This window comes from Patagioenas fasciata, chromosome 1, assembly GCF_037038585.1.
Source record: "Patagioenas fasciata isolate bPatFas1 chromosome 1, bPatFas1.hap1, whole genome shotgun sequence".
NCBI lineage: Eukaryota > Metazoa > Chordata > Aves > Columbiformes > Columbidae > Patagioenas > Patagioenas fasciata.
In genome coordinates, this window is record NC_092520.1 from 107,806,311 (window position 1) to 107,827,550 (window position 21,240).

General features: G+C 36.9%; 1 protein-coding gene across 4 annotated transcripts in view; it reads left to right on the forward strand.

Annotated features, from left to right (window-relative positions):
- Positions 1 to 21,240, forward strand: part of RPS6KA3 (ribosomal protein S6 kinase A3) — a 76,453-nt gene that overhangs the window by 1,524 nt on the left and 53,689 nt on the right. For all 4 annotated transcript variants that reach the window (XM_071812418.1, XM_071812419.1, XM_065858498.2 and 1 more), the window contains exon 2: positions 11,478 to 11,534. In XM_071812418.1, the coding sequence (XP_071668519.1) occupies positions 11,478 to 11,534 (57 nt within the window). The remainder of the gene's footprint in view (positions 1 to 11,477; positions 11,535 to 21,240) is intronic.

Sequence of the window (21,240 nt, forward strand, 5' to 3'; positions counted from 1 at the left end):
AGTTGCTTTTAAATTCTTGCCAGTTATTTACCGATTTCTAAAGTGGCTATCTTAGATGAGGTTTTTTTTTTTTAATGGAGAGTAACTGCAATAGTAGTGTGATGCTTGAGGGCAGAGGAGAAGTTGGTGGGGAGATGTTTCTGCAAGACCACTTAGACTGATGATTTAGAGAAGATATCTTTACTATTACTTTAGTATTCCATGCTCGCTACATATAGTCTATGTAACTTCAATAATGCCATATATGCTGGAAAGGTAGCAAAAGAAATTACATGATTTGGAATGTGTGTGTGTGCACAATTGATTTTACCTTATTTGTTTTAGGGTATTTCTGACATTATTTGTTTTTAAACTGCTGTCGTAAACTTCTTGAAACGAGTGTATTTTACCTCTTACTAAAAAAATAAACACACTGGCATAAGTCTACAACAGCTTATCAACGAAAAATCTTCTAGGACCACTAATAAAACATGAAACAGCAATGAACTGACAAGTTTGCACTCTAAGGCCCTAGTCTAGGATAAACACTCAGTTCTTGAAGAGACCAGACTGCACCTGTAAAAACTTCTCAGGTGACCCTTAAAAGGTAAACTGAGAAACATTGCTTACCTGAAATGAGTTGTTAACCTATCTATTTTCACTAAAATATCTTTTCTTTAAGTCAAATACAGAAACAAATGACCTAAATACATAACTTATCTTTTCAATTTGCATGAGTTGTGTTTTTCTGTAGCATAGCAATATACTAATACCAAACCATATCCTGCAATAGTACCCTTGGGCAGAAGTACTTTTTACATCCACCTGGAAACTCATTCTGATTTCAGTCATAGTTTGATACTAATAATATCTTTAGCTATAATACTAAGTGAGATTAAAAGTTTCTGCTAACCTCTCAGACTTGCTGACTCAGTTCTTGTAACTTTGTGTGATCCATATGAAATTACAAATTAAGCTTTGAAACTCAGTTTTCTTGTCCTAAAAACTTTGTTTTAACTGGATTAGTTTTTCATTTGTTTCCACTTGCAGTCCTGCATTTGGTTTTATACTGGTACCACTGAGGAGGTGATTTGCTGTGATGTGTGAGCAAATTTAGTAGGAGGAATAGAATATCTTTATGTTAGAATGCCATTACCTTGGAATACAGTATATTTAATAAGCATGTGTTTGCTTTTCATGGTAAGAATGTTCCTGTTGTTTCAAGTTGTCTGCTTTCAAGAAAATGAAGTATTGATGATTTGAGTTTGTATGTGAACACAAACTAGCCTGAATAACTAGCCTGATCCTTTGATGTGTACTCCCAGCAGTGCATATTAATGTCAACTGGAGCAGAATGAATAGTTATAGCAGTGAAATTTTGGACACCAGTAGGTTGAAAGAGATGGCCATCATAAGAAGATACCATTTGTTAGACTTTCTGGAAAGCATTTGTGCCATCTATCTTTAGGAGTTTTAATTTAGGTGCTCTAAATTGGCTGTGGAGAAAGTTCAGTTTTTTCCACTGCTCTGGACAGGGAATTTATGATCACCTATTTAGGTGTCAAAGTAGATGGTATGAACCCCCCTTTGCAGAATTCCTTGGTTTATCTTCTGTATCCAGAATTATTTGAACCTTGCATGAGACAAGAGGGGCTAGCATTTAAAGGTCATGATAATGCTTTAGAGAATCTGGTATAATGTAATTTTTGCTTTGTAATTTAATTCTGATGTCTATATGACAATCTCTGTCAATGTACACCTTTGGTGTGCAATCTGAAATTTATCAGATGTCTTGACACCTGTAGCCATGAAGCTATGATTGTGATTGTCTTTACATTCTGTACCAGTCTGTGTAATCAGTGTTGTACTTAAATTCCGCAGGCACAAAGGCTCTATTTACAGTCATTTCTGGTATGGCTCACACAGGTAAACAATTCAAAGCCAAAATGGAATCACCCAAATGGGCTGGTCTGTGTGGATTTTGATGACTATCTGTCATCTTTCCATTATAGGCAGAATTATCTCCAGCACTCAGCTATCGCTTCTCAAACCGATCTGCTGTCAGTACAGTGCATTCTGAAGTCTGGGTTTTTCACAGATTTGTGGAGTGGTATTATCTTACAATGGGTTAAAATTGGCAATTCGCCATCTAGTTCTCATTTAAATAAATAGTTCCCTCTGTATTCCGTAGACTACTGTGACAGACAGATAACATGCTACGTATGTGTAAATACTGTCTTGAGAAACATATCACCTGCATGAAAGATGTTTAGGTGTGCAGAATTTTTTTTATCAGCTTTTTCAGATCTTTAATGGTACAATTTTACCTTTACTGTTTCTTAGTTAATACATTCCTACTATGTCAGGCTGTCAGCTGGGTGGGGTGGGAAGGAGCAGGTGCTTTACGCTGCTGAATTCAGTACCTTCATGCAGCATCATGTGTTAATTTTGACTTCTTGAAGCATTCCTTGAGCTTTTTTATGACATCAGCAGTTCTTAGCTTGTTATTGTTTTGTTCAGTATAGCATGGGTAATATTTCTCGCCACAGCTGCGACATCTAACGCAAAGCAGATATAAGCAGACTGACACAATTAAAGGCATGTCTGTAGTGTTTGGATTGGTTTTGATCTGTCATAGTAACTGCAGTTTTTTGACATTTGAAATGCTTGATTTAGATTCACAATGATACATAGACTAATGTGAGCATTTAATTATTTCTGCACATCAAAAATATTAGCTTTATGGGTTGATTTATCCTGGCAGTGGGCAGATCTATCAACTGTAAGAACTCGTTCAAGATACTGGTTTTGAGTTGTGTTTTATTGTGGTGTTTGGTTTTGGAGGGTTTTGTGTTTTGTTGTGGTGGGTTTTTTTTGTTTTGAATTGGGCTTTTTTGTTTGTTTTTGTTTCGTTTTGGGTTTTTTGGTGGTGGTTTTCTTTTTTGTTATTTGTTTGTTTGGATTTTTTCCAAATAAAATTCATAGTCATATTCCAATAGTGCAACTTTTAAGCAGTTTTTCAGGCAACAGTAAAACCTTGTAATATTTTTTTCATTCTTGGTGATTTTCAAGGGAATAATTTAATCAGTAAAACCGAGTAAGTTAGAATATCTTAAGGGAATTTTTAAATTTAGACAAGCTGAAGTGTTTGATTACTGCCAGTATTGTGCTATATGCTTGCATACATGATACTGTGCTACTTATTCTCTCCTTAGTCTCTGAAATAAGGTTAAACGCCTCATGTATTGGAAACAGAGGGAGAAAAAAGTCCTGTATGGCAGATGGGAAAATGAGGTTCAACAGCTTAGTGAGTTCACGTAGCATAATTCATGGGGTCTGTTCTAGAGCTAGGAGGTGAACTCTGATTTTGAGGGACCTACTCCAGTGGCTCAACCACAAAGTTAACTGCTAGCTCATTCTTATCACTAACGGTTACCATATGTTCTCTTTGATGTAAGGAACCCCCTGTGGTATGCCTAATGCTCTACTTGACTCTTTTTGAAGGAAATGTGCTGCCTTGGAAAAAAAAAAAAAAAAGTGAAACAATCAATTGTGTAAAAAGTAGCACGTCTTCTAAATACATTATTATTACCTAGGTCTGTTTTCTGACACAATTTCTAAGGCTCCGTTTAACTAAATTAATTACATTTCCATTTAAGATTTAATTTCAAGCATTAATTTATTGGAACATGCTTATGTATATACAGAAGTTGTGGAGAAATGGTGTTTTATTGTGATTTTAAATGTCCAACAAAACACAGCTTGGAAAAATAAAATCTTCTTTGTCCTACAGGCTCAAAAGGTGGTAGTTTCAACGTGTAATCAGATCATGTTTAATATTATTTGTATTATTCCTTACAAAACATAGTAGCCAAAATTAGTTACTGTTAAAACTTACATGTTAATTTTTTTTTTTTTTCCACTTAACAGAAAGTCTTTCTCCTTCTGTCTTCCAGCAGTTGACATTTGTTATGTAGTCACCTTGGAAATCCTGAATTTTAGGAAATGGTGAAGTTGTTCCGTAGCTTAGTCTCTCAGAAGAACTTATTAAAACAGCTAAATGACAATAAACAAATACTCCTTTAGTTGACTTCAGTATTAAATTTCAACCTTTGTCATTTATCATGCGAAGAGATTCTAAGAAACCAACTGATGTCTGAAAACCTGTGTCTGCATTGTAAGGCCTTGCTGAGCCCCTTGGCTGCCCCCAACTCCTGGGTCAAGGACCTGGCACATTCTCCCTTGTGTGTGCCCTGGTCCCCTGGGGAAGGAGCCCAGGCCCGTGCAGGGCATTACGGTGGACCTGGGACTGCAGAGGGCAGTGAAGGTGATGTACCCACCCCTGCCTTCTGCAAATACAACCTTGGTAATAAGATTTGTATGCTGTCAGGTGCTGGAGTCACTCTTAAGATGATGTGTGTGAGCCAAGAAGGAATTTTTTTTCACATATGCAGCAGTGATTTGATATATTGAAGTGAGCGATTTCTACATGTATGTGTCATCTTCCTATTGGAGTAAATGAAGGGGGAATAGATGATGTATTTGAAGGGGTTTTTTTTAGTTGGTGTTTTTGTTGCTGTTCTTTTGTTGGGTTTTTTTGGTTTGTTTGGTTTTTTGTTTTGTTTTTTACTGAGGCTGTGGAATTAGTGTGTAAAGTGTAATAATTTCACTTCCCTGTCTTTTTTTTTTTTTCTTCCCTGAACAAATGAACATACATGATTTGGAGCTTGTATTAGCTACAAATGGGGTTGGCCTGGACAAAGGTTTAATGATACTGTATGTCTGGCACTTTGACTAATGCCTTGGCACTTTTCTGAGTTTAAACTGGGTTAATTCAGAGGATTAAACTTACTGAGAACTGTAAACTCTTTTTTTTAAGTTTCCTTTTCTGTCTTGGCACAGAGCTGGACATATGCCAGTGCCAAGGAAAGCACTGCAGTGGAGGAAAAGGAACTGCTTTTCTGTGTTGTTAAACTATACTGAGTCATAGCAGGTAAGAAAGTGATAGTGTAAAGTAGGTAGAGTTTACAAAATCATATGGTTAAATTTGCCCAAGTATCCCAGCTGAAGAAAATAATGGCTTTGTACCTGAATGATCTGCATGTTAGTGGCCAATATTTGAGGTTGATTATCTACAGAAAAGGCAAGTTTCAATGTCTTGCTGTTTCTTTTAATACTCAGCAAAGGAAGAAGTCAGTCACCTTAGTCAATGAAGTTTAGAATAAATTATGTGCAATTAATGGAGCTTGAAGTAACAAAGTTTTTTATGAAATAAATATTTGTAATAATTTTAAGTTTCATAGAAATAAAGGCTCCTGTCTTTAGGTTTTTGTTCTTTCTTTTTTTTTTTTTTTTTTTAAATTAAGGACTTTTTAATACTTGCATGTACTATTTTTAACATAGTATATGTGAGATGTATATCTGCTATGAGAGAACACAGAATCGCAGTGTTAGGGATTGGAAGTTAAAGAAGTCTAAGATGATAGCTCATTTCTGCTACTTGCATATAATAAATTGTAATCAGATTAGGATTTAGGTAAGTGCTTTGGATCAGTGTGGCTTCACAGCTCAGGAGTTAGGGCATAAATCATTAATTCACATCCTAGTAAAGCCTGGTATTTTAGTTAAGCACTGGAATACATTCTGAAAACTCCATTACTGAAGATTTAAGAAGGGGTTAGACATAAACTTTTTGTGAGAAACATTGTAGGATTAGCTGGTCATGCCTTGGTGTACTGACATAGACTGGATGACCTCTCAAGGTCCTCTCAGTCTATTTTCAACTATTTTTCTATGGACCTACAATTTTTTTTTTCTCGGAGTAGGTCATTGCTGTTTAGAGTAGCAAGTTTGAACGTGTACAGTTCAGAAGGCTTTTACTGAATGTAGTTCCATGCAGCGCCTTGGCATTGCTAACAGCAAATTTGTTACAAATGTTCAGTAGGAAAACTGTAGTCTGTGCTGCTTTGAAACAAGCCAGCAGCGTTGTTACGGTTTTACTGAATTCGAAGATCACAGGGTTCTTGAGCTTTATCTGCCAGTTGAGAGTACCTTGAAAATACCAGAGTATAAGTGCTCCGATCTATATATGGCCAGTGTTTTAATGATTAAATAATACATAATATTTCAAGTTCTTATGTGTTTTGGATTACTTATTTTTTGTATCCTAAACTTTATTTCAGAAGGCTTAAATGGGGGGGAGAGGGGATAGAATCTGTTAAACCCTATAATTGTATTTAAAAGTTATTGGGTAAGTCTGGAAGTTTTGGTAGCTGAAAACTAGGAATTACCTGGGAGAAGTTTCAGACTTACCCAGGTAATTTATTTAAATTATAATTCCAAAGCATAGTTAAATCATCGCCTGTGTTACTCATTGGCATGTTACAGCTTCTAGATGATGATTTTTAAATGGCATGATTCAGACATCTTATCTTGTCTGCTTATTTGTGTATTCAAAGCATCATCCTGTATTGATACATAGTTCATAATTCTTGATTTGTCCAATTATTAAATGTAAGAATATAACAGTTTTTTGAATTATATTTTAGTTGGGGGATACGGTAAAAAAAGTACCAATTACATGGAAAGGTCAATAGTTATATAACATACTGAACTCTATTAATAATATCAAGACTGGTTACTAACTTAAATTCTCAAACCCAGTATTAATATTTAGGAAATGTTGAGGTTAGTGGCAGGAGCATTATACCAAAAGCTGTAACTAGTATCAATTTCATAAGGGGTTTTAAAATAACTGACAAACATAGTCGGCTAAAAAAGTTAAAATAGTTGGCAGAGAGACTACTTAGACATCCCAAAATAGTCTAGCAATAGTCTAAACACAAAGCAGAGATGGTTTGGGGGAGGAAGAAGATATATGGTAGTATCTAATGTTGAAGAAGCTTTGGAGACAAACTTATATCCTTCAAAAAAAAAAAAAAATCTGTTAAGACTGTAGGAAAGAGCATAAAGTTCGGGTAGGTAAGTCCAAATTAGCAGAACTTCGGTTTGTAAATCAAATGTGAGAATACTAAACTAAATCTAGAAACTTCAGGTGTATATTGTCTGTAATATCATTGATGAAACTGATACGGAAAATAGGAAAAAGTGAGCACTACAGGAAACATAGTGATTTGTCCAATTAATATTTCAATTAATATGGTTTAGATAGTTGTAAAAAATAGTTATGGGAATGATGGATACCTAAAATTATTATTAACGTAAGATATTCTGCACTGAATTGGTACATTCAAATTGCTGTTACAGATGCTAGATGGTGTATTTTACATACAAGTTCATCCATGTGAGCCCAGTGCTAAATCAGAAGGATGGATGGGAACAGCATTAGGTTTATTGTGCCCAAGATACTACAGTGTTGTCAGACTTCTGAGGTGAATTGGATCTCTTGCAGTACATTTTGGAACCATAATTAAAAAAAAAAAAAGGTGACATGAAGACTGCAGATCAATATGTATTTGTAGTGTGTAGAGTGCAGGATATTCCCTGCTTCACAAAAAGTGGTTAATTGGTTGTGTGTGGGATGTGCGCTGCATTTCTTGATGTACTCCTTTCTTAGAAAGGGTTTAGTGTTACTAGATTTTCTCTATACCAGTACCCTAGCATATATCACTACTTGCTGCCTCTTGGTCCCTTCCAGTGCAGTGATTTATGGGTGTGCGTTACTGGTCAAGAAGTGGAACTGTCTTTTTGCTAGGAAAATCCAGTGCTTGATTATGCACTAAGAGTTTGACAGGTTTAATCCTGTAATTTTTGATTGCTAGGAATACTGGCGGTTGATTTCCTGTTATGTCATTGATTGTCTTTTGTGTCAGAGGTTCTGTTGGTTCATGTGGGGGACATTCATGTTCCAACAGCCTGGTGCAGATTCCCTGATGTTTGTCTGCTTTATGCTCAGTAAGGGAGCCTGTAGGATCTCTTTTGTGTTCCTGTCCATGTGCCTTCAGGAAAATTGCTGGAACCCAACTGTGTTTACGTATTCATTTCTACCAATTTAGTGAAATATGGCAACTGGTTTAAAAGCTTTTGGGAGTGAAATTTGTGGCTAACTTAACATCACAGTTTCCACTGGATAACAGAATTTGAGTTAATTGGAAGAGCATTTTGTTATGGAGGGATATGTGCACTCCTTTCGTGGCGTGAATTGATTGCGATTGCTAGTATGTTTAGGTCTGAATAGGAACTTTCTGTGGACATTTCTGTGATTTTTTTTTTTTTTTTTTTTTTTTTTTTTTTTTTTTTTTCTTTTCCTCCTTAAGAGTTCTCTTGTGCTGTTGTCTGAAATATTCTGGCTTCAAAAGTACAACATATTGGAAATAGCCTGCTTGCTTAGCATCCCACCACAGGAGGAGTGCAGCTGAAGAATAATCAAGGTCTAGAGTCTGCCTTTTGAATTAGACCAACCTGTACATGTGACAGATACAGTCAGTCTTCTCTTCTTCTGTATTCCTTTGACTACCAGTTATGTCATGAAGAGATGCCCTTCATTCTAGTTAAATACTAGAGCAAGTCTACGACCAGCAAAATGGAACCTATTTCATTCACTCACCTCTTAAGCATGCTGCTGACCTCCTCGCTACACAGTCATTTAAATATTGCCACTTCCAGTAGGGACCTTTTGGCTTTATGTTTTAACTCATAAGAAAGGCAGTATGCTTTGTAGACTTTCAGAACGCACAGCTGCTTTCCATTTAAAAGTATCATATACCAGCAAACCATAAATCATATATACATATACTTCTTTACCTTACATGGCTCAGACTGTTATGAGAAAAACTGGTTCTACCATCCAGTGATTCCTTTAGCATAATCATTGCTTGGGTAGACCTATTTAAAAAGATCTTGCTAATCCAGTGATCTGTCTCAGACTTGACCACATGGCACACACACTGATTTCTTGAGTACATTCTAATAAGTGTGTAGTGAATGTATTGCTTGAATTCAACTGAAAAGAAACTGAAGGCAATGCAGGATTACACAGAAAAACTACATTGTACAAAACAATTAATTCATTATGCAAAAGTTTGCTGTGTTTTTTCTGGTAGACTGATAAAATGTTGAAAAAGTCAATGAGATTAGAGCCTTTTTTAAAACAGTGGTTGATTTTTGCCTTGTTGTCTTCAAAGAGAGGCTTGTCTCAAGTCTCTGGTAGTGTGTTCCAGTTTCAACTATGTTTCAGTTGGCTTAAAATAGTAAGCATGAAATATTAAAGTTTACTGTATAGTAAATTATTAGTTAACCTGCAGTTAATGCACATTATTATTCAGTGTTGTAGCACAAATTACTATTTCTGAAAATCTGCATGTGGAGTCAGTTTAGAGCACTTGCCTTTGATACACAAGTTGCCCTATTCTAGGCCCTGGAGTTTAGCTGTCATTAGTTGTTAGGACATTGTAGACTCTTCCTTTCCAGCTCAAGTCAGTTGTCTTATTTGTTTTACTGTTCTTCTCATTTGTTCACATTGACAAGATACTTTGGAAACTATCTTGTAGCATGAACAGTATATAGAGACGTGTAGCTAAAATACAAATGTTAATTTAATTTAAATATATGCCATAGATTTGAGAAAAGGGAAAGTATGTGAACTGTGGCCTTGATGGTAATGATGTGTGTATACACAATATGCTTCTTTGAGAATAGGCTTTATTAAAACCACTTATTTCTGTTACTTAGCTAAGCTGGTATTTTCATGGTGGTTTATTTCAACTTTTTATGTGTCTTAAGGAAGAATAGTACAATATTCACTGTGTGTACATAAGTATATAAGTAAAAGATGCTACAGTGAGAGGAATTTAGGCTTTTTGGACCATCATCTTGGCAAATTACCCTTAGCTGTACAACTGGAAGCTGTGATGCTGACTACCCTTAACTGAGCTCATGAAAATTATATCCACTTCCGCAGTAATGTATAACATGTGAAGCTGATTTCTTACTAGTCCTCCCTCATGGAAAGATGACTTCTAGAGTATGCTAGAGTCATATTAGAAGTCTCTAGTATCTTCCTGAAGCCAGTTGAGAAAATGGCAGTTACCAAGTGCCAGAAATCTGCACTAAATAGACTATCAGAAGCTGAACCTTCTTACTCTCCCCACCCCGTTTAAAAAAAAAAAAAAAAGCCTGTGTGATATCTGGACAATCCATAATTCTCATGACTTAGCTTTATCTAGCTGCATCTTTTAGCAAAATATGCTCAGGAGAAAACTTAGTAGAGAGCTGGTAGTCATCTGAGATTGAACATTCAGTGTGTTTGCAATATTTGAAAATTGAATTCATAAATTCTTAGAATTTAATCTGTCACTTCATACAAAAGATTTTCTTCCAACCATGTGCAAGCTGGAAGACTAATCAGAAGTTTTTACAGAAAAATGCAAGGAAGGTTCCACGTATGAAGTCTGCTGAAAAACTGAGCTGTGGGAAGGAAGGTGCAACTCTAAGCTAAAATCTCTGAATCTCTGAGCAGCTTTTCTTAACTTTATAACAACTAGAAAATATCTATCCAGATAGGCATGTAACTTTATCTTAAGTAAATTCAGTTCTAAAAAAATAGATTAATTAGGCCTTGTATTCTCTAGGGAAACAATGCATAAATGAACTTAAATTATTCCTCCAGTGCTAATGGAAAATATAACAATTTTTAATAGTTTTTCATTTGGTTCTAAAATCGTATTGAATTGCTGTTTAGGAGCAAACTAAGAGTTAATGTTCCAGGTGATATCCCATATTATAACTTAGGAAATACATATTTTTCCTTACAATTTGTTAATATTCATGCTTGTTGTGTAAGCAAGGTCATTCTAAGTCTTTCTGAGATAAATATCTCTTAGAGATTCTCCTGTTTTCATTGATGAGGAAAATAAAGCATTTGTTGACCAGCAAGGTATTTAAGCTTTTTAAAAATCTGTGTGTCTAAATTTCACATTTAAAAGCCTATTTTTGTATGGCTTTATAGAATGGTCCTGAGAAGAGTACAGAAAGTAGTAAATGCTGGATAAGAAAATAAGCATTGCATTCATAGTTTTCCTACAGCTATACTACAGTTCTGAAGGTTCTTGAAGTAGTCATGGTAGAGTAAGGACTGAGTGTTTCTACACAAGGTCTTGCTCTTAGAAAGAACCTGTTCATCTGCTCTTTGTTGTGCCTTTTGGTGTTCAGTCTTCATCAGGTTTAATTCTTTTGCAGAAGTCGTCGTAGTTGGAAAATAATGTCTAGCTGTCTAGTAATAAGGATTCTAATGCCAGATTGTTCTATGTATTTCTTACCGTGACATCCAGTATGATAATACACAAGGATCAAAGTGAGAGTGGTATTGTGTGCTAGCAATATGCAATCTTCTGTGTTTACTTTTTATTTTTTTTAATAGAACATGGAGAAGAGAACATTTGACCCTGTACAGTAGCATACCATGAAAACACATCTGCAATATATTTATTTCTGTACTCAGATTCAGCATTTCTAGTAACTTGCTATGTCTGTTTTTACAGAATGGACAGCAAATTGTGGATGAACCTATGGGAGAAGATGATATCAACCCACAAACTGTGAGTAAATGATGGTTGTTATAAAGATAGATAATACAATATTGTAGCACACTGATATTTAGTTTACAGGTGGTTTTCCACTAATGTTTTGTTGTTTAGGTTTGCTTGACATGAGGTGCAATCTAGGATCCTGATATTTTTGAGAGATTCTCTCTCACTGGCCATCTTGTCTGGTTCAGTATCCTACTGTTTCTTCTGATTAAGTTTTATTCTTTCCCTAGTATTTCTGGATGATATAGGCTCTCCCTAGTATTTTTAGTATGAGGTATGCTTTTCTGTGGAAAGCACAAAGCTGAATATGGTAGAAGTTACAATTGGGTTGAGGAGTGAGAAAGTTTGGTAGTAAAATGTGGCTAGTTAGAGCATTCCTGAATGGGAAGGGAGGTTGAGCTCCTATTTTCTTTTCTTAGCAACCTTAAAAACATGTAGTTCTTTTTTACTGTCCACTTTTCTTAGTGCCAATGAGGAAAGTGCTTCCATTGACTGCTGTTAGTCTCATCAATGCATAGGTGAAAATATTTTACATCTGTGAGTTCCAGAAGTATACTTTATTAATAGTTAAGGTTTCGATTGTTGTCATGTCAAAACAAAAGATTGTCTCATGGTTAAATTCCACACAGATTCAGTTACAGACACATGTGCGTGTAGTGTATGAAATATAATACTTTCACCCTGGCAGTTTACACCATTGCTTTCCCTCTTCTAGTTTGATATGCAAGGTGTAACAGCAGTCATCACCTTTGTTTTTCCATACCGTAATAAGATTTCTTGCCAGTATCTGTCTGTGTCTTTTTGTTGTTAGCATTCATCATTTCATATTTTCCATATTGACCTGTGTAAAACTAGATTGTTTGCTTAATAAATCTTCATTAGCTTGAAAGGGTCTTTCTCTGCCCTTTCTCCATAAAATCAAGATACAAAGTTTTAGGTCCTCTTCTTGGGCTTCTAGTAGAAAAGTTCAGATGTGTGACATTGGAGTACTTTCAGTAATAGTAAAACTAGTCCACTGAGGCCCAGGGGTTTCCTAAGTCTTTCCTCTGTTGTTGTGGATTCCAACTTTCATCTTGTGATTTTAATCTGGCTAAGTTGAAGTGGAAGAGAACTTCTATACATTGGTTCAGAGCTGACAAGGCTAGGGGCTCCAAAAATGTTTGCATGGAGATACTCAAAGATGGTAGCTGTATCAATTTAGGTGGTGACTTAGGACCCCTTCTCTGCCTCAGGTAAGATGCTGAATGCTGAAGCATGCTTAGTGAAATTTTCATAGTAATAGAATAGCCAAAGGAAGCGGCTGAACTATTAATGTAGATGTTGAGTTTTTGCTGTAAATCAGATCTGGACAGTAAGCATTAGAGAACTCTGAACTAATGCATTGTAAAGCACACGTAGGAGTAGAGTGATCACTCAGAGCTCAAACTAGCAAGTGAACACAAAAAATACACCCCAGATATCTATCCCTTTTTTTCTTTCTTCCCCATAACTTGTTGGTTTGGTTTGGTTTGATTTCAGCTATCTGTATATTCTAAAAGATCATAGCTTATACTCCTGCCTGCTTCTGGTAGTCTATCAGGGGTGAGGAAGAACTGTGAACCTGTAGTTTCCATTGCTCTTGTTACTGAGAGGCCTTAATCAAAGGAATTCGTAACCTGGGCTTCTTGAAAATAGAGGTTGCTGGTAAAGAGAAGATCAAAGGAAAGTTCATTGGTAGTTTGAGTAGGTTCCTTATCTTCATGTCGACCTTACAGTTTAAAAAATTTTATAATGTGAAGACACCAGTGAATTCAGGTTACTTATTGCAGTGCCTGTGACTTTCACTCAGATACCATGGCAGCTTTAGTGTTTACTTGTAGTTTTGTGTCAGAGAGTAGTATCTGGCTTATGTTAGGCCTGGTGATAGATGACCTTACCAATAAAACACAGTTTTTGGAACTCTGCGTTTGGTTGGAGTTCAGGGTTCATATGCTGGTATTGCATATTGTGCAGACTTCAGCTTGTGATGAGGTGGTCAAAGCTGTTTCCATCTATGCATCATGGATATAATTGCAACGCCATAGCAGTTTCTCTCTCTGCTGAAGTCATGGAGAGAGCCAGTTTAGATAATGAGTGGAGTTGCCTTTACCATGCTTCTCTTCAAACTTACCAGTAATAGATGTAGCTCTTAAGCTGACGTGAAAAAGAGATTAAAAACTTGTACTACATAACTGCTTTTGGTTGCTCCTCGTACCATACAGGACTCTGCTGTCTTTAAGACAGGGTGAAGGAACAAGCCAAGTGCTGACAGATGACTCTAAAGTAGTGCAGTGTAAAAGAGTAAGAAAGGAACAATATTTGTGTGGTTAGAAGGCAACACCAGGAGGAGATAACACAGACTACAGTGCTTACTTGAATTCTTGTTTGAACTAGAACACTTCTTTTGGGCAAGGTGTTCACATTTCATTTCTTAATTTGTTCTGACTAGTGCCGGTGCTTGATGATGATTTCTGTGTTTTGAGTTTGTAACTTCATGTTCTTCCTATGAACTTTTTTAGTTTTTATCTGCTACAATTATATTTATCTATTGTATTAGGTTTACATAACAAGGTTTCGGAGGGGTGAGGGGGTGGCCCACCATGTGAGATAGAACCAGTTCTTCCCAGGTCCAAAACAGACCTGCCACTGGCCAAAGCTGAGCCCATCAGTGAGGAAGGTTAGTGAGAGTGGCTGGGTGGGTATTGGACAGGCATCCAAGGTTAACCCACCACAACTATCAAATTTCTCTTTCAGAATATGATAACTGCAGAATTACTTACAAGTGGTTTTCTTCAGACATTTCCAAACTGCTGCTTTTTTGACAAACTACCTGTTTCAACACAATATCATAGAATCATTTAGGTTGGAAATGACATCTAAGATCATTAAGTCCAACTGTTAACATAACACTGCCAAGTCTACCACTAAACCGTGTCCCTAAGAGCCTCATCTACAAGTCTTTTAAATTCCTCCAGGGATGGTGATTCTGTCACTTCCCTGGGCAGCCTGTTCCAATGCATGACAACCCTTTCCATGAAGAAATTTTTCCTAATATCCAATCTGAACCTTCCATGGCACAATTTGAGGCCATTTCCTCTCATCTTCTTGCCTGGGAGAAGAGACCAAGCCCCTCCATGCTGCAACCTCCTGTCAGGTAGTTGCAGAGAGCGATCAGGTCTCCCCTCAGCCTCCTTCTCTCCAGGCTGAACAGCCCCAGTTCCCTCAGCTGCTTCTCATCAGACTTGTGCTCCAGACTCCTCAGCAGCTTCATTGCCTTTCTCTGAACTCCCTCCAGCACCTCAATGTCTTTCCTGTAGTGAGGGGACCAAAGCTGAACACAGTATATAAGGTGTGGCCTCACCAGAGCTGAGTACAGGGGGACGATCACTTCACTAGTCCTTCTGGCCACGCTGTTTTGGATACAAGCCAGGATGCTGTTGGCCTTCTTGGAAACCTGGGCACCCTTTTGGCTCATGTTCAGCCAACTGCTGATCAACACCCACAGGTCCTTTCCCACCAGGCAGCTTTCCAGCCACTCTTCCCTGAGCCTGTAGCACTGCCTGGGGTTGTTGTGACCCAAGCACAGGATCTGGCACTTGGCCTTGTTAAACCTCATACAGCTGACCTTGGCCCGCTTATCCAGCCAGTCCAGATCACACTGCAGAGCCTTCCTACCCTCCAGCAGATCAACGTTCCCACTCAACTTGGTGTCTTCTGCAAATTTACTAAGGGTACACTCAATCCCTTCATCCAGATCACTGATAAAGAGATTAAACAGAACTGGCCCCAGTACTGAGCCCTGGCGAGCACCACTCATGACCAACTGGGTTTGGCTCCATTCACCACAACTATTTGAGCCCGGCCCTTTACCCAGGAGTATGCCTGTCCAAGCCATGAGCTGCCAGCTTCTCTAGGAGAATGCTATGGGAAACAGTGGCAAAGACTTCATTAAAGTCTGAGTAATCAAGATCCACAGCCTTTCCGTCAACCACTGAGCGGGTCATCTTGTCACAGGAGGAGATCAAGTTAGTCAAGTAGGACCTGCCTTTCTTAAACCCATGCTGACAGGGCCTGATATGACAGTCAAAAAATTAAAATAGTTCTCTAATATTCTTTCTGTCATGCTTCAGCTACTTCATTAAGATTGGTTTTAGCTCTTTAGTGGCTCAGACTAGTGTTTTAGGAATTTATTTTGTGTTTATTTCTGGTTTGTAGTGAGTAAAATGTTGCCAATGGTGACGTAAAATAATCCAGGTGTTTTACGCAAGAAATTACTACAGCTATTCAGTTATAGCTGGAAGCTAGCTGGTAGCTAGCCTTTGCTGTCTGTCAGGTAATAAAATACCACTTCAGCTGGGATGTGATAGTCTTTCAGTGCTTCATATCTGTTTTGCTGCAAGATAAAGACTAATTCTAAATTACCACTGAAACTCATTTAAGTTCTCCCGTTTAACTTCACACTGAAATGAACTTTTATCAGTTTGTGATCACTGACGACTTATGAATTTTCTCAGCTGTAACTGAGGACAGTAGAGTGAATGGGCCTAGCATGTGCTAGCACATCAGGTAAGCAGACAAAATATTTTGGTAGGTCTATAAGGTATGCACGTTCAGGACAGAGAGTTCCTGTCATTCTGTGGAGATAGATGATGTTGGAAACTTGATATACTGCATGCATGTTTGGATAGTATGCTCGTTATGCAAATCAGGTAAGAAATTTAACAGAAATGTTAAAGCCTAACAGTTAAATCTACATAGGAAGTCTTTCTAGTATTCTGCATATCAAAAGATTAATTTTATTTTGTTCTTTTAGTCAAAAGTAAAGTTAATTGGCAGGAGGGTCTGAGTTGTATAACATTGATTCAGACTCCGTAGTTTGTTTTAAGAAAAACAGGAGCTATAATGGTACCTGCCTGTTTCTGAGAAGTCCAAGATGCTATATAGTTCAGTCTCACTGCTCCTAAAAGGAATCATTCAGTATTCTAGTTTTATTACATTTTATATATTGGTTATATCTGGCTTTATAGCTTGCTGTGAATGGTTTTTATCTGATGTATGTCATGAATTTTCTGGTTCCAGCAGGAAATAAATGTAAGAACAAGTAAACAACTGGCTGAAGCTTGACCTAATGTGGATGCTTAAGTGAATGTTACTGAAAGAGGGGAAGCTATTTAAAGCCTTCTATTTGCTACCTTTCTCACTCTTCTGCTGTCTACCATTACTTTTTGTATCTCTTTGTCAATAGAGATTAAGTAACTTACCTGAGCAAAATAACTGTTTTGAGCTCTTAAAATCATGATCTATGCTGTACTACTAGTTACAGCTAACCAGAAGCTACACCTGGTCTGGCAAGTATCTTTTGTGTGTATCTGAAGAACATGTTGCATGTGCTGTTCTTTGTTCCGTTCTGTTATCTGGATTCAGTTTAGCTGTTAACACTTAGTGCAACTGATGTATTACCCTTGCAGCCCACTAGCATAAGCATAATTATTAAATATATAAAAATATTAGGTTCTAAGCATTTGTGAGAAGTTGTTTTCAGTCATACTTTGTAAGTTGCAGAAAAACGCATTAATATTTCTTTTTGGTAACCTGCAAGGATTGAAGGTTGCTTTTTGTCAGTACAGGCAGGAGTAGAACCTATTCAGGTTCAAACTGGGATGAAAAAGTAAACCTTCTTTCCAGTGGAGGTGATTGGATAATATTATTTATTACACTTGACTTCTTGTATGCTTTGGTAAAGCTTTTGAAAATGCTACTTTTAAATGAGAATTAAAGCATACATAGAATTAAATAGCACTAAAGCTTAAAGCAGTATATTAAAATATGCTGATCTGGATGATGAAAAACTAAATCTCAGTAGCTGTCATCCTCTAACTAAAAATATATAACTAAGATGAATAAGACTGTAGTCAGTGGGTAGTCAAAAGGTAGTGTAAGAAATGCTTTCAAAGAAAAGTCAGTAGTTAAAAATGTCATTTTCATTTATTTTTCTCTGATAGAATGTAAATCAACTGTTTTCAATCAGGAGAGATGAAAATTATGGCCTTTGTCTTGCCAATTTAAGTTTTAATAGAAGAGTTTATAAGGAAAATATGATCTTAGTAAAGGCTTGTGGACAATATAGTCTCTTTGTCGCAGTACTGAAGTTGATCACTCAATTATATTTAGTAAAACATTGAGATTCTTTATTATACATGCATGTATACTGTACAATTTACCATGAATGTATATAACACTGGTCAGCCTGTTGGGAGGTGCAGGGAGGTGTCAAGAGGAGGACAGGGAAATCGCTTACCAGTTGCAGTCACAGGCAAAACATCCTCCCCATCACTCAGGCAAAATACTAAAACCAGAGTAATCTGGGGTAATCTCATTTGTTGTGCCACCATCCATGAAAATAATGAAAGATAAGAATGTTAAAATGAAGTAATTCAACAAAAAAAAGCATGTAATGAAACTGACAAATGTTTAGGTTTTAAAACATTTGAGAGAGGCTTTAACTGATTTTTAGTTTCACCTCAATTTTTAATGTCATAGCGTTGAACTAGTGAGAACTCTTAATTTCAAAAACTTTGCGCTTTGTCAGGTTGAAGCACTGTTTTGGGACTGCTCCAAACGTCTGTTGGATATTGCTCTTCAGGTGCTCAGTAACGGTTTACCAATTACAAGAAAAATCATTGGTATTAAGATGACTGAACATATTTCTGATTGTTTTGATGTTTGTTTTCCTTCTGCTGGCATAACCTTTGCATTTCAATTTTTTGTGTGTACATTTTTGTCAGTATTTTGATGTAAATTCTTGGGTCTGTGGTAGAGGTTTTAAGACATAGCTAGAATTTATTAAATATTACGGATCTATTTGCTTTCACAAGTGTTCATAGACTATTGAATTTGAGATTTCTCATTTTTTACAGACAGATAATATCAGCTGAAACAGCTACTTGGATAGCGTATCAATAGTAAACCAGTGACAATTTAATCTTTTCATAGTTTTACTGAGAGATGAAGTATACAGTCAAGTTATTATTTCACATTGCTTACACATTCTTGAATTTATTGCCTGTTCATATGGAAATCAAAGCGAGGAAGCTTTCTTTACAGCCATAGCAATGCAATTGTTTTAAACCATAATATTATATAATGCGGTATAACACCATGTTCCTTGTTATGAAGTTGTTGTTCCTATTAAAGCCAGCTGATAACCTGGCCATGTAATGAAACTATCCATTGTGTAATGGAGTGAAGGAAACAATCTAGGTCACCAGTACTAAACTCAGACTTTAAGTTTGTCTATAATCCTTACATTCCTTTTAATGTATTTCACTAAATATACTTATATATTTGTACTCATATATTTAATTCTGGTTTACAATCAAATAACTTGATGTTTGGACAAATAAGTTTCTCGGGCAAACCATTTATGTCTCTGAAATTTAAATCCAGTTATCCCTTCTCCATGCCCCAATTTTTGTTTGTGAAAAACAGAATACCTTTTTCCTTTGAATGTAATGAAATTGGAAGTTCATTAGCTTCCAAAGCACTGTGCTGTAACTTGGGTGAATTTTGCCCGTCTTACAGTGAAGTGCACTTATCTTACCTGTGTAAGAATGGACTCAATGGTCTTCACGTAAGAAGTTACAGCAGGCTTGTAGACAGTGCAGAGCTTTTAGTCGGAGATGTTGACTCTTGCATATCAAACCCACATAAAGAAGGCAATCCCTGGAACATATCTTTTCTCTAAGATGTCATCAGGTGTGGAGGAAAGGTTACAGCAAAGCTCTTCCGTTTATGTCTTCTAATGGTTTTTGAGTGGCTTATTTTGCAATTAGTGTCTTAGGTGCAGCATACTTTCTGAATCTTGGTCAGAAAACTGAATAATTTGACAGTGTAAGCAACATTAGAAGTCAAACTGCTTACTCGTTATATGAAAAGAAAACAGATGGTAGCCCTGAAAAGCCTGTAAACTAGCAGATGGAAACTGCCACACCCCCTGATTAATAGAATATTGCTGCTTTGGGTATACAAACATATTTATTGTGAAGGGAAGTGTATTATTCAGCTTCTGGAAACTCCAAAAAGTCGCTCTCTCTTCCTCAACTCTTGACCTTCATCAGATGAGGACTTCTCATTTCTTATGTGTACTCTGGTTTTTTTTCTGGATAATTGAAAGCAATCTGTACTACAGAGCTGTGTTTGGCTAGCAGCATAAAGACTTAATTTGCATTAGTACATTTCCTGGACTGAGGGTATAGGAAGATTGTCAGTCTACCTAGCTTTTTCTGGTTATGTGTAAAAGTGAGCATCCCACTGTAGCGTGCACGTTTTACTCAGGAAAACCTATGGATTCCCGCATGTTCTGTACCGCTTTGTGAGTTTTTCCAGGATCTTTCAGTTCTCCTGCTCTCTGTGGAGGCTGTGAGCTCTATTCTATTGAATGCTTGGACAGCAAGTCTCATAACATTTTCTCTTATTTTTTTGTGCATTCTGAGCATCCAATTTAAAAGGAGAGGAGGGGAGGATGGGAGATTAACTTGCTTTGTATTTCTGTACTAGAGGAGGAGATGCATTGTACAAGTGGAGTTCTGCAATTGATTATCACTGATAGGCGTAGCAAATTCCTTTTTTTTTATTTTTTGGGAGACACTTGTGTTTCATAGTAAACATGTGTAACACAAATCCTTATCAACGACTTCAAGGTAAGGGGAGCAGTTTGTCCTTGTTATCACAGACTTCCCTGTTGGGGACTGCTGCCCTCTAACCCGTCTCCTTCTCATACGAAGGAATATTTAAAAGGGCAAGCTCTCTTCTCAGAGATTCTCAAAATGAATTATGTAGCGTATATCTTAATGTTTCTGGTTGGCTGGTGGTGCTCTTTGGGAACCATGCAGGCTTTATTCTCCCAGAACACAAGAAATTTCTTCCACCTGCTGCAGACCCATGCCAGTTATAAGCGAACTATTGTTGTGAAGTAACCCCGCTGACCCCTGAGCACTGTGCTTTGTACTTGACTGGGAGGTCACATAAAAGGTTTGGGAGAGCAGTAGTCAATAGTTGTACGAATATTGCAGTTGAAATGCCTTATTCCTGTCACCCTTAACAGATACAGCTTATCTGCAGCAGAATACACTCATACTCTTACAATAAAAAGATAAGAAAATAGTTATTTAGCCATTAGTTATTTAGTATCTTTTCAGATTTAAAGAATGTTATAGTTAGTGTAAGTCTTACCACTTACTCTCCATTTCTGCTTTTAGCTCCCCTTGCTACCGTAGGGTTGAGTTTAGTGATTTGGAGATTCCTGATGACTCTGTTTTTAGTGCATTCATACATGTTCTTGACAAGGTAAGGCAGAGAGATTGAATGGTCTACCACTTAATTATTTAAGCTGTTTTTAAGTCTTCAAAATGTAAACAACTCTATTGCTATTGAACTGCAATATTTGAGACATTTCAATTTTGAGGGGGAAGTAGCTGGGGGTTTAAAACCATTGAAGAGAGAAAAACTTCAAGAAATTTTTGTACCAGTTATCAAATACTTGAAAACCTTGCGTTGCAGGAACCTCCTTGTGTTCAGGAAGTGTGTTTATCCTGAAACAAATTTGAATCACTTTTCATGCTGTGTTACTGCTGTTGTAGTAGCGGCTGTTTCTTCCAAAAAGGCTGTAACACACTGGACTGTAAAGAGTACATTGTAA